Genomic DNA, 14,838 nt, shown 5'->3' with positions numbered 1-14,838 from the left:
GGCCTCTCACTGCTGTGGCCTCTCCCGTTGCGGAGCACAGGCTCCGGACGTGCAGGCTCAGCGGCCATGGCTCACGGGCCCAGTCGCTCCGCGGCATGTGGGATCTTCCCGGACCGGGGCATGAACCCGTGTCCCCTGCATCAGCAGGCAGACTCTCAACCACTGCGCCACCAGGGAAGCCCGAGGCCCTATTTTTATAATAATGATTTAAGAAAGTTTTCACAAACTAAAAATGTTTATGTGACATAGTTTTCCAGGAAGCAAAAAGTAGGATATCCCAAGCTTCGTATGAACATCAAAACTGAAACTGCTAAACTATAGGCCTTTGTTTCTGGAGAGTGGGTCTGATCCAAAGTCTAGCTTGCCTGTTTTCTACTTCCTACAGTATTTAGAATCTTAATAAATAAATAAATAAATAAATCTTAATAAATCCATGGATGGCTGTATTACAGACCTTCACACGTATTTTAGACCTGGTACTTCTGTAACTAACCAGGGTTGGAAGGATATGGAATAGGCCTTCTGTACATCAGGCCAACGAGATCTTTGTCACTCTTACACACTTGGTGAAAATTAGTCAAGAAGCCAGTCTAGCATTACTACATAGAAAGCCAGGAAAATGAGATTTACAAATTGCTTATAACAATTAGTTCCCGAACACTGGAATCATTTGGAGATCTGCTGACACCCAGCTGCTGGTCACAGATATTCTTATTTAATCGAGGGTGTGTGTGACTTGAGGTATCAAGAGTGTTAAAAGCTTCTCAGGTGGATTCTAATGTGCAGCAGAGTTTAGGAAACCACTAGCTTATAATTTCAGCTGATACAAAACCCTAAACATACTTTCTGTCTCTTACTCTGTCTCATCATCTCAAAACCAGAGATGAATTATATTTGTCATGTTTAACTTCTAATAAAGGGACATTATGGTAAGAGAAGTAATCAAAAGTTCCTGGGAAGGAAGGGACAAAATTCTTTTGTCAGGAAATGAGGCCCTTCATTCAACAATTAGTAGGAAAAAAAAAGAGAAAAAAAAAGAAAAAAAAAAAACAATTAGTAGAAAAGGATTTAAAATTAAAATGCTTGGGAGAACTAAGACAACTGAAATTCACTAAATAAAATATTAATCAACCAACAATCCCTTCTTGTTAAACAGGGAGGAAGAGATTAGGAAGCAGGAGTTCACCCCGTGTCTCAAAGGGAAGATGGGCCTCTAAAGAGAGAATTTAACAGAGAACTTAGGGGCACCAAAGAGAAGCCACAATAATGTTGTCAAGGGGTGGCCATGTTTTCCTTCAGTAATGTGTCCTCAAAGAAGGGCTGTTTCAAGTCCCCTGGGATTCAGCAAGCCATGAAATTGTCTTTAGACTTTTGTGAATGTCTGTGATCAGTTTTTTTCAATGCCAAAAAAACTCAGTCTCAACTCTCTTCCTTTTGTGAACCCTCTTTCAGGCTTCCAACAAACTCCTGACTAATCAATATTTATTGGCAAATTGGTTCTTTAACATTTCCCTTAGTTGCCAAACACTCTGAACAAAGGGCCTTTGCAAGATCTTTAAACATAACCTTTGCCTAATGAAAGATATAGTAAATTTATTACTTAATAATTCATTAAAAATCACAAACCTGATTCTGTAAACCATGAAGAGGTAGAATTTGGATTGACTGTTTCAAATCGAACCACCTGGTTGAAGTCTCTCCCTTTACTGACACCAACACAAACTAAAGGGTACTCCTGTTCAGGAACGACCAGCATTTCAAACATTCTAAGTGGACACGGTATAGGAAAATCTATGTGCTAGAAAAAACCAAAATATATTAAACAAAGGAAAACAAAAGCAAAAAAAATTTCATGAGAACACTAATAAGAATTTTTAGTTTCATGAGAATATATAAAATAGTACTCTCTACTATAAGATTGCTTCTTCGCACAGAGACTCAGGGTATGCAGAAAATCTAAATAAGAAAGTATCTTTATAAAGAATTTAGGTTAAGCACTGCAAAAAATTTTTAAGTTAAAAACCACACATTTTTAGCATATTGGGGTGAAACAGACTTACAAATCACCTGTCCAACCCTCTTTTTTCAGAGTTGGAAACTAAGACCCAGCAACTGGGTGGCTGGCCCAGGGTCCCCCCTGCCCCCCACCTTGTGTGGCAGAGTCTCCTCTCTCCTAATCCCAGGCTGCTTCAGTACTACTCCTCTGCCTTCTTAACCAGTTGAGCAAACATGGATGAGAAAACTGAAATGCTAATGAGCAGGAGACATTCCCCTTAGAAGTGTGGACAGAAAAAAAAAACAACCACAAATAAGAGAAATTTAGCCCTGTATTTCAAGTGATTCTATTTAATATATTAACTTAGTTAAAATGCAACCCACTTTAATTTTACATAAGTTTAAAATTATTTTTATTTTGCTACAAAGAGACTAAATTCACACTCTGAAAGTTTGGAAAAATAGAGGAAAACATTAACTTCATTAGTAATCAGGGAATAAAACCAAGATAACCATACACACCCGCCAGAAGAACGACAATAATAAGGGTTACTCAGAGAAGAGCAAACAAATGCTCCTGACGCTGATGGTGGGAATATAAACTGGTGTGACTACAATAGTTAATTACAATACCTATTAATGCCGAGATACACATCTCTTAGAACCCAGCAATAACACTCTTAGTTATACACTCTAGAGAACATGACTACATGCACCCACAGGAGACATGCAAAAATATGCACAAGGTGCATTGCTCAGAATAACAAAAACTGGAAGTAACTCAAATGCCTATCAATGGTAGAATGGATAAAATGATGACACATTCACACAATGGGAAATTAGACCACGGTGAAAATGAACAAACTATGGCTATATCCAACAACTACACAAATATAATGTTGCACAGAAGTGAGACCCAAATGAATATATACTTTATGATTCTACTTGTATACAGTTGAAATATCAGGTAAAATTAATGCTAATGTTTAGAAGTGCACGCTTACATGGTAAAAATAGAAATAAAGGCAGCTGTTTTGTCGGGGGTGCCATGGGGAGGTCTGAGGTGCTAGCAACGCTCTTCTTCAAGACAAAAAGCGTTTTAAAAAATATATTGGTCTTAACACATATTTTAAGTTTACTCTTAATATAGTTCATATTTTTGTTGCTCTATAAATGGGCCGGGTTTCCATTATACTTCCCAAATGGCTATTGTTAGTATCTCTAAAAACTACTGAAACTGATTTATTTTTTACTCTGGTAACTCACTGTAAATTCTAAAGAAAATAAATGATAGAGAAAATAAACAGGTGAAATGGGGCTCCTGTAACTACTAGTCTTAAAGTGTCAGAAGATGCAGTGTGGTTCTCATGGCTGGAACGTGAAGCTCTGTGCACACCTGTTGTTCCCACATTCTTCCTTCCCCGTGACTGCCCAAGTGCCCCCAACCCAGAGGTCTAGACACTCCTTCACGAACTCTCCAAACACCCTCTCTGGGCGCATTCCCACCTGGGGATATGCTATAGATAAAATCTGTCCTATTTTTAATAAGGTAAAACATTAAAAAAAATTCTCTTTGAACTGTGGAAAGAGCAGTAAGACAGGAAGAAAACAAATGCTTCCATATTTTTTCCTCAGTAAATATGAAAACCAACACATTGTGAACACTTCTACTTAGCTTCCAACAATAACTAAACAATATGTATAGGTCATTAACAGAAGAGGATTCCCATATAACAGTTTAAAATCCAGTCGCTATTGGTGATGGTCCTTGAGGGCAGTGACTATATCTTACTCTTTATCTCTGTAGTTAAACAACACTGTGCCTGATTTGTAATAAGTACATGAATGTCTGCTTCAATTTATAACTTTTATTTATATTGAAAATGTAGTCTAGAGAAGCAAAAACTTACTCAGAAATCTCATGAGGAGGAAGTATATGGAAAGCATTAAGAATGTTTTTGAACATATCTGGTAAGAGTTGTGGTATAGAAAACATCAAAAATACTAATTGAGATAATGCCAAGTGTAGAAACAAAATATACACATAGAAATCTCGAAGAAGAGACACAGAGAAAGAACTGGATTAAGATGAAGGGAAATAAATAGGGGCGTGTAGCTCAGGGAGTTTAAGTAAAGTGGGAAGAGCAAGAAGTCGTGAAGGAGGCCTGCAAGTAGAACTGTACTGTAAGTCTAACATCCTAGAATACTGGCAACAGGCCTCATCAGTCAGGGGCAGGCTCCCTGGTACCATCTACCCGGAAAAGAGAAAACATGGATGGACAATTTTTAAGCTTCCCATGTCTTCAAAGTATATTTTCTCTCTTGCATGCTCTTAATACATAAAATTCCTTTAACAGAGAAAAGGGTCTTTCATTACGTATTAGGATAAATGGTTTAACATATCAGGTAACACATAAAATTCATTCATACTAAGGTTTAATCAGACTATTAGTATCCATGAACAATTGATGTAATGAAACTGTTTTCATTCTGATAGAGATTAGGAATGAAAGGAATAGGAAGGACATACTAAAAGAGACTAAGGAGGAAGACAGGGAAGGAAAGGGCTGTAGAAAAATAACTACATACACTTTACCACTCCACCTAGGATACGCCATGCTTTTTGTCAAACAGGCAAGAACAAAGAGGAACTGAGAACAAAACCATGTGGCCAGAAATGGGCTGGGTTCAGAAGCTCTGCTTTGGATAATTTATAAGGCTATTTTCCCTTTCAGTTTTTGGTTTAAAGAATTTTTGTTTCAGTGAATTTATTTGTGGAAATATTACCTCAATGGTTTGTAAATTCTTGAAACTCGTTTTTTCATTTCTTTAGCCCTAGTTAATTTTGAGGTTAATAAATAATGATGTGAAAATTAAAACTAGATCCCCCAGTCACTCATAAAATTTTAAATAACAGAAGCCAATACTTTAAACATCCTAACTCTATATTATATAATTGAGGAAGAATGCACTCCAATTATATTCCGATCCCAACTTCTATGGAGATATCAAATGCTCATGAAATAAGACTACTTAATCTATATAAAATAGTGAAGAAAATAGCTTAAAAAATTCATTTGGTATTTCCTTGGGGTGACTGAGCCAGCACTTCATACATTTTAACTTAGTTTTTCCTCTAAATTTAAGTTACAGCTAAATAATATTAAATATTAAAAAAAATATTCATTAAAGGGACCTCCCTAGTGGTCCAGTGGTAAGACTGCACTTCCATTGCAGGGGGCATCGGTTAGATCTCTGGTCACGGAACTAAAATCCCACATTGCAGCACAGAGTGGCCAAAAAAGTTTTTTTTTTCTTTAAAGATTCTAGAGAAACTAAGGCACAAAACACCATCCATGGGAAGGACTGGGAAAATTAATACATACGCATATATCCAAAACAAATAATTTCCGCTTCATTATGGTTATCCCTTGACTTTTTAAGGCCAAATGCCAACCTGCAGGTTGTCCCTCTGCTGTGATGGAGCAGGTCAACCAGAGAACATATTCAAACAATATTTCACTGCTCTCTTAGTACCTCCTGTTCTTGACATCAGACTGTGTATGTGATCCAGTATTTCCAGCTCCCATTGCCATATCCCTGAACTATTTATCTAGTCTCTTTCAAAACTTCTATCAGGCCAACTGAGTTTTTTTATAATTGGGCAGATTTTCATCACTCTGCCATATAATCCAAAATTATTACATTAAATCTTGAGAATTAACTGGAAAAAAAAAGTTTCTGAAAGAACAGGAAAACTGACAAGTTTTTATACTAAAAATGACTTAGGTTGACATTCATGCTTACCTTAATTAACATAAATTTCTGCATTGGTTCAACCCATTCTAATAGAACAATGCTAGTTTGAAGCGCCCCACATAGATATTTGTGGCCTGTGTAAGGATTTCTCACTGTCAAGGCAAAAAAGTATATGTAAGTTTTCTTATAATACAAAAAAGTCCTTACAGTAACAGTTGCATACTTCGACAACAAACAAACAAAAGTTGACTGCCAGTTCAATTTCTTAATTAGACTGCAGAGTGAAAAAGAAATGCTGTTTCAGGTAGTAGCAGGAAACTCCCTTATCACTCGCAGGATTTTTATTTGTATTCCCAAGTGAAAATGCTGGTCGTTATGGGGCCTGGGGGCGGGAAGAAGAACTAGAGGTCTTGTGGTAGCAGAGAGATTAGCAAGATCCTGAAGAAAGGGTCAAAGCAGGTTTGGGGAGAACTTCCCAAACTGATAGCTGCAGCACATGTAGGGGCAGGTGATTCAGGGTGCTTTTTGGTAGTCATGTTCAGAGGCAGTAATGCTTTGGGCCGCACTACATGAAGACATTAATCAAGTCTCAAGATACAGGTTTACAAATAATAAAACTGAATTGCCTCAGAGTTTTTTAAGGGAGGAAAGGAAACTGTTTTTGGTTTTCCCCAGATGCAAATCAACCAGCTAGTTGTTATGGGGGTTGGGGAGGACTTTCGGCTAGTGGTGTGTGATCAGGGAGACTATAACCTTCACGTCACAAGCATAACGTTTCATCTATTAAAGGTAATGAGAATAAATAGTAAGTATGCCGAGTGAATAAATGTAGTCCATAAGCCATTACAAAGCAAAATGGTGAATGATCAGTAACAGGCTCCTTAGAGAACAGGATGTGATCAAGTACTGTAATAAAGTCATTCTCCATTTAACTAGTCAATAAATTATCTGCAAAACAACTACATGTGCAAGGTACTATATGAACATAGAATGGCCAATACATTTATTTTATTTAAGAGGGAAAAATAAACTATTACTGGCAGAACGTCCTGGAGTAGTACTGTTTTACACTAGATTTAAAAATGTGCCACACAGCATCTTCTTACCCACTCTGCAAAGCAGGAGGGCTACATGATTTCGGACAGTTTACTTACCAACACAACACTTCTGACACCACTTGGTTTCAGGGATTTTTGCTGATACAGCAAATTTCCTAAATGGAAATGAATATATAATACATGTAGGCAAAGTTAGTATATGAAAATAGTACTGTTACAGTTCAGTGGAGAAAAGATGAGTTGTTGTTTAAAAACTGGTCCTGACATAACAGATCATCTATTAAAAATAAGAATAAATTGGATATCTTTCTCAACTCCCCCCAGTCAATTCCAAATGGATTAAGGATTTAAATATGAAAAACAAAACTATAAAATATTTACATTTTAGAATACGACCTTGGGATTTCTTTTTTTTTTTTTTTAAGTCTTTTTATTGAATTTGTTACAATATTGCTTCTGTTTTATGTTTTGTTTTTTTGCCCGCGAGGCATGTGCTCCCCGACCAGGAATGGAACCCACACCCCTTGCATTGGAAGGCAAAGTCTTAACCACTGGACCGCCATGGAAGTCCTGGGATTTCTTTTAAAAATGCAAAAATAAATCATATAGGAAAATACTGATACACTTAAATTGATATTTCTTTCACTGCTGTATCCTTAGCACCTCAAACTACGAGTGGCATTCAATTTATTGAATGAATTTGTTTAATACATTATTAACTTTGGTTTACCAGAAGACACCACTGAGAAAGTAAAAAGATGAGCCACAAACTGATATAAGAATAGGTCTCTATTCTGACAAAACGATATCAAAAAGTTAATGCATTAAAATTTATGTGCCTTACATTCTTTGGGGGCTCTTTACTTTTAAAGCTTGGAGGTCAGTTTCCATGCCGACAGGAATTTAGGATTATCAAGTTAGAAAGCTGAATGGAGTCATACTTTAAGTAGGCAGAAAAATAACAGCACAAAGTGGCAGCTGGGAGAAAAACAGGGGCATATAAACTGTACAGAAAGAAACTTCCTGACTAGTTATAGGAGCAATATCCCTAAGTCCAACTACAGATATTATAATACAAATGTAATAAATCAAGTTCATAATCATAACTAAGTCATCATGAAAAGATCCAATTAAACTCAGTGTAATCTATTTTAAAGACAGAAAAGCTTGCAGTGTATTTTAAAATGATTTTCATTCAAAAGTTAATTTTTTAAAAGTTTTTGTGCACAAAGGGGCAAATATTAGCTATACTGTAAACTCAGCAATTAACAACAACAGATTTTCAAGGTACTTAAAAGTTAAGGTTCTACATTAGTTGCTTTACAACTAATATTGTAAAGGAAGAATGGTTACATTATAAAGTTTTTGTAAAATACAATTTATACCAAACTCAAAAGATTTTTACTCAACAAATGAGGCCCAATATAATAATAACCAAAAAGAAGAACATACCTAAAAATCCCTGAAAACAGAAAAGCAAAAAATCTCGATTTCTAAGTAGTAATTATCTTCTAACAAAAATCTTCATTTAATAACTCACTTAAATTTTCTAAGTTTAGAAACTACTTGGAGAAAATTCATTTTATTCAGAGTGACACAAATAAGTCAAAAACACTATATGTGACATAAAATTACCAGCAAATTACAGGAAAAAAATTAGTTTTAACCTTGTAGAAAAACAATTAAAAACTCAGAAAGAAAATGCTTGATATAAGTAGAAAGTATAAAGCAGAAACTTTTAGAAGAATGTGATAAACACTTGTAAAAATACATTACTTCTTACAGTTTTTCATTACATGTGATTTCTACAAACCCGTGCTTTTTCAATTTCTGTAGTATATCTATTTTTTAGAATGAATTAACATATTATCTCTAAGGATGAAAACATAATTAAATGTATAGTTACCTTGGCAGTATTCTGTCGGGGAGTTTGTGTGCTGGAATAGAAACGGGTAACTTTTGCATTTGTCTCGCATAATCAAAAAGCCCTGGTAAATTATGGGAATAAAGCTGTGAAGCTTTACCTGCAGAGAAAAATATATATGTCATAAAAGCTGATAACATAAATAGGAACAACTGTAAGGTATTTAAAAACTGAAAGACTTACCAGATATTGATAGTAAGCAATTGTTCATTACATACAACCATGTACACCTTCGGGGGAATAGCTGATTTAAAAAAAAAAAAAAAGCACAAAGTTTACAAAGGATAATAGATAATAGCAGTGTAAATATGTACATATTAACCATGTAGCTATCATATCATTAGGCCAGTTCTTAAAAAAGAAACTTATTTTTAATAGAAATTCATTTTATAAGGCAAGTAAAACAAGATGCTACACATACATATTTATATGGAAGAAAAATAAATTAGCAGTGTAATTTCATTATCTAAGTTCCAACATGACATGATTAGCTCCACTCTCCTTATGGTTAGGACTACGTAATCCCAAACTACACAGGGAAAAGGACATTTTCAAACAATGTCTATTCCTTTATTTTGGTTCTGGGGTTTTAAATAATTAAGACTCTCCTGTGTACTTCCAAAAAATGGTCTTATCTAGGCACATGGACATGTATGGCTTTTGGAGCAGAAGAGAAAAAAGGATCACGGTGTAGTGAAACACAGGATATGGAAATAGCAGGTACGGAGGAAAAAAAGGCCAAGAGAGAATATGATGAAAACTTATAAATCATAAAGGACATATATATGGAATTCATTACTGAAATCTAGCACATAAGAACTGGGAGACACCTCTCTGTAAGCTTTAAGGTGATTAGTATTTAGGGTAAAGAAAGGGATTTCATGAAACATATATTTTGAAGGAAAAAAAACAACTGCTCTCATTAACACATTTCATACGCATATCAGTGGTTCTCAAAGTGGTCATTGCACCAGCACCATCAGCACCACCCGGCATTGTTAGAAATGAGAAATGCAAATTCTTGGACCTCATCTCAGAGTTACTGAAGTAGAAGCTCTAAAGGTGGGTCCAGCAATCTACGGTTTAATCAGCCCTCCAGCGATTCTGTTACATACTGAAGTTTGAGAACCACTGATGAATGTAATTAAGCATTGCGATTTAACAAGTTTGGTTGCTGGGTTTGCCCTGGCAATTCCTACTAGGTTACTCCAAAACAGACTGGGATGAGGGTAGGGAACAGAAAGAAGGAAGAGACTAATGATGAAACATATCAAGGCCTCTAAGGACATTACTTTAAAAAAGCCTTTAAAAGTCACAATGATGGTCCTGAATAATTAGAATAGAAGTAATAAAAGGGTGAGAAACAAAGTAAAATCTATTTTTAATAAAACCTGTTTCATTTATTTGCAAAATGTACCCACATAAAACACCTAACGTCTCCAAGCAAGTAAAATGTGGCACTGCTATGTTTTTTTTTTTTTTTTGGCTGCCCTACGTTTGGCTTGTGAAATCTTAGTTCCCCCACCAGGGATTGAACCCATGCCCCCTGGGTTCAATGGATTGAATCCCGTTGAACTGGAAGCGCAGTTCAATGGGATTGAACTGGAAGCGCAGAGCCCTAACCACTGGACTGCCAGGGAAGTTCTGCTATGTGGGTTTAAAAAAAAAAAAATTTATGTATGTATGTATTTATTTAGTTGTGCCGGGTCTCAGTTGTGGCAGGCAGGCTCCTTAGTTGCAGCAGGTGAGCTCCTTACTTGCAGCTCACCAGCTCCTTAGTTGTGAACTCTTAGTTGAGGCATGCATGTGGGATCTAATTCCCTGACCAGGGATTGAACCTGGGCCCCCTGCATTGGGTGTGGAGTCTTATCCACTGGGCCACCAGGGAAGTCCCCCCGCCATGTGGTTTTTAATTTTGGAAAACTTGCCTATAACCATGCCTCAGACTGCAAGAACATAAACAACATTTCCTGCTTTATGCTCTCATAAAAGTTTCACAGAAGAATTGAGAATTCATTGGCTATATTGAGAAAATTAGGCAGATAAAAAAAAAGGGCAATGAGTAATTCCAAGTCACATACCAGTACATGTTACCAAAGTAGCAAGAAACTGATTTTTATCTAATTCAGTGTTGAAGTGAGTTTATTTCCATAAAAATACATATTTACAAAGTACTGCAAGTACCAAACCAAACAAATTTATCATGGGACTATATATTTGTAAATATAAGTGAGTTTATTTAATACAAGCATATATAAAGTACCAGGGTAAGACACAAATTCCTTTGGTAATATCAACTTAGGGACAACGGAAGAGTATTTATGCAAAGTTTTATTAAGTGTTGGACTTTCACTTCGGATTTTCATTTTTAGCCACGTTTAATAAAACTAAAGTTTTTTTAGATTTCTAATGCCTACTTCTCTTAGCAAAATAGGCTCTGGGTGAAATAATCTGTTTAGTAAAGCTATATAGTGCTTAAGAAGAGTAGGTTCTGGGGACTTCCCTGGTGGCGCAGTGGTTAAGAGTCCACCTGCCAACTCAGAGAACACGGGTTCGAGCACTGGTCCAAGAAGATCCCACATGCCGCAGAGCAGCTAAGCCTGTGAGCCACAACTACGGAGCCTGCACTCTAGAGCCCGCGAGCCACAACTACTGAGCCCATGCACCACAACAACTGAAGCCTGCGCACCTAGAGCCCGTGCTCCACAACAAGAGAAGCCACCGCAACAAGAAGCCCGTGCAACGCAACGAAGAGTATTCCCCGCTCGCTGCAACGAGAGAAAGTCCACGTGCAGCAACAAAGACCCAACACAGCCAAAAATAAATAAAATAAACAAATTTATTAAAAAAAAAAAAGAAGAGTAGGTTCTACACTTTGCCTAGATTTAGACAGCTGCTTTCTCATTGACTCTGTGACCTTGGATACTGACTTATTTCTGTGTCTCAGTGTTCTTATTTGTAAAATGGAGCTCCTATCCCAAAACTGCTGTTGTGGTGAGTGAACACGATGTTCCTTGTAGGTGTAAGATGCTTAGAAGACTGGCGTACATTGAGCACTCCCTAAATGCTAGCTATAAATAATAACAGCAGAAAAAGATTTGTAAATCAAGACCCTGTTCTGTGTCATTTTCGCACCTTTCAGCATCTTCCCCTATCTAGCAGACTCATGCCACCCAGTTTCTTTCGTTAAGAGTACAGAGAACACCAGCCTAATAATCAATTTCACAGGAAGATGGAAAAACTCAAGATCTCACACATACGTGTTCTCTACTCTTATAGGCTTCCTCTGGGAGGGAAAACATTCACCTTGATGGGCGTGTTTAGCTCAGAAAATATTACCGTAATAATGTAATTTCAAATGCTAAAGCACCTAAGAAGGGGAGTTACTGCAGAGTGGGAATGGGTGGGGTTGAAGGTACCTTCACTTAACAGCCCCTTAAATTAGGTTGATAAATGCTTACCCCGTGTAAGCATGACATTGGTCTTGTTCCTTACAATTAATATTGTTACCAGTACTATGATTTTTAGATATCTTATTATGTCCAAAAAAATTTACCACCTTTGACTGTTATTTACTAATTATTATAAATAACAAGATCCTCTTCTTTTTTCCCTAGTTCATATGTGTTTTTCAGCCACTTCACTGTATACCTCCTTCCAGATTAAGATTTAGAGTAAGTATATCAGTTAAGGATCTTGTTAGAAAATCTGATTTAAAAAATGTTGTGATGTGGGCTTCCCTGGTGGCTCAGTGGTTGGGAGTCCGCCTGCCGATGCGGGGGACACGGGTTCGTGCCCCGGTCCGGGAGGATCCCGCATGCCGCGGAGCGGCTGGGCCCGTGGGCCACGGCCGCTGGGCCTGCGCGTCCGGAGCCTGTGCTCCACAACGGGAGAGGCCACGGCAGTGAGAGGCCCGCGTACTGCAAAAAAAAAATAAAAAAATGTTGTGATGGGCTTCCCTGGTGGTGCAGGGGTTGAAAGTCCACCTGCCCATGCAGGGGACACGGGTTCGTGTTCCGGTCCGGGAAGATCCCACGTGCCGCGGAGCGGCTGGGCCCGTGAGCCATGGCCGCTGAGCCTGTGCATCCGGAGCCTGTGCTCCGCAACGGGAGAGGCCACAACAGTGAGAGGCCCGCGAACCGCAAAAAAAAAACAAAAAAACAAAAAAACCCCAAAACGTTGTGATGACAAAAGATGGAAATGTTTGGTTTTGAAGAAATTATCATTACTTATGGATTTTTCTATTTTATTTGTAATCGATTTATAGTAATAATGGAGAATCAGCCATACATCTCACAGGCACCCCAAACTCAATGTGACCAAACTGAATGCATCATTATTCCCTTCAAACTGACCTCTCCTTCTGTATACCACACCCTGCCAAGTGGTACTGTCACTCATCCAGTCACTCAAGTTGGAAAACTGAAGTCAACCTAGACTTCTCAACCTCCTTGTTGAACTGGTCATTCAGTTTGGCCAATTCTAGCTCTTTAATTCTCTAAGTCCAGTGTTTCTCTATAGAAGCGATAGAAGTGGGAGAGGCAGTATGGTGAAGTATTTAAGGACATGGACTCTGGAGCCAGCTTGCCTGGGTCCATATCCTAGTTCAGCCACTTAACAGCTGTGGGATCTCTGAAAAGCTACTTTCTGAGCCTCAGATTTCTCCTCTGAAATGAGAATAATAATGATATCTACTTCTAAGAGTCACTGTGAAGATTAATAGCATTTAAAAACAGTACCTGGCATGTAATAAGATTTATACAGGTATTGGCTATTAATACCATCATCATTATCATAATTTTTGTGTGTAGGTTGTTTAGCAGTCTGGTCTCTGGGTACTAAATGTCAAAAGCTTCCTCTAAGTCATTGTGACAATCAAAAATGTCCCCATACAATTCCAAACCCCATTTTTCCCCCTCTGTCCTCTCCACTTCTGCTCTGACTAAACACTTCTTTACCCTTTAACATAATCTCTAGTCTCATCTCTCACCACAACGCAAACAGATATTTCTAAAACACAGATCTGATCATCAGCATGTTACACAAAGCTCTGGGGTTTGGCACCTGCCTCCCCATCCACCTTCATTTATTGTTACTATTCTACACTCATTCTATACTCCAATCGAATTATCCACTCATAGTTCCCCATGCTTGCCATGCTCTTTCATGTTTATCCTTTAACCTTCTACTCATCATCATTTATGGTCCATCTTAAATGTCTCTCTCCTTCTGATCTCCCCACAGGAGGTGCTAGTGATACCCACCTCTGTGGCTTATACTTTGTACTCATTCCTAGTGTGACATCGAACTCGAAGTGTGTTGCAGTTATTGGTTTACATGTTTGTTTCATCTATTAGATCATGAGCTACTTAAAGGTGAGGACTAACCTTGTGAGTGTGTCTTTAGCACCTGGTAAATAGAATATGCTCTAGGAAGGTTTTATGAACAAAAGAGGCAACAAATCATAGCACTGAAACATTTCTTGTTTAGTGTCTGTGTACAATAACTTAAGAATTAAAAAAAAAGGAAAAATACAAAATAACATACCTGTTCCATTGATGTTTCATGAAGTTCATTGAGATTCAAGGTATAAATCCCTTCTTCAGCACCAAATATCAAGTACTGATCTGAAATGACAAAAGTAATCCACTGATTTTGATATATAGAACACTCTTTAAAAGAATTTATATCATCTAAAATTAAGTATATATGTATTAACATATGAAAAAAGAACTACTGTGGTCTGTAAGCAGTCTTTTTTATTTTAATGCAAATAAGTAGTTAGAAACTCTAGCTCAAGGAATTGAGTTATATGCAAATATTAGCCTCAAAGCAGTGAAGAAAATTTTATGAAAAGAGGTTTTGAAGAATGGCATGCTAGGGCTCCTCACTCATCAGAGGGTGCTAAGGACTGGCAGAGAATCTGCAGCAACTTTTCTAAATTCCCTCTTGGAGGGGATCATGTGCAACTAACATACAGAATGCAAATCAAGAACAGCTGATACAGACTCAAAGTATTTTTGCAGATGGGCTATTATTATAAACATAACATCAAAAAAAACAAGATCTGACTACAGCCTATTTAAAAAGTTAACTAAAACT

At 37.3% G+C, this 14,838-nt stretch overlaps 1 protein-coding gene across 2 annotated transcripts in view; it reads right to left on the bottom strand.

Annotated features, from left to right (window-relative positions):
- MAP4K3 (mitogen-activated protein kinase kinase kinase kinase 3) overlaps window positions 1-14,838 on the bottom strand; it is a 207,434-nt gene that overhangs the window by 8,890 nt on the left and 183,706 nt on the right. For both annotated transcript variants that reach the window (XM_007445764.1, XM_007445765.1), the window contains 6 exons: window positions 14,284-14,363; window positions 8,920-8,980; window positions 8,719-8,836; window positions 6,909-6,967; window positions 5,803-5,906; window positions 1,627-1,798 (listed from right to left, as the gene is read on the bottom strand). In XM_007445764.1, the coding sequence (XP_007445826.1) occupies window positions 1,627-1,798; window positions 5,803-5,906; window positions 6,909-6,967; window positions 8,719-8,836; window positions 8,920-8,980; window positions 14,284-14,363 (594 nt within the window). The remainder of the gene's footprint in view (window positions 1-1,626; window positions 1,799-5,802; window positions 5,907-6,908; window positions 6,968-8,718; window positions 8,837-8,919; window positions 8,981-14,283; window positions 14,364-14,838) is intronic.

Source organism: Lipotes vexillifer, unplaced genomic scaffold (assembly GCF_000442215.2).
Source record: "Lipotes vexillifer unplaced genomic scaffold, Lipotes_vexillifer_v1.1 scaffold278, whole genome shotgun sequence".
NCBI classification, from domain to species: domain Eukaryota; kingdom Metazoa; phylum Chordata; class Mammalia; order Artiodactyla; family Lipotidae; genus Lipotes; species Lipotes vexillifer.
The sequence above is the reverse complement of the archived record's forward strand: the minus strand, read 5'-3'. Positions and strand labels throughout refer to the sequence as shown.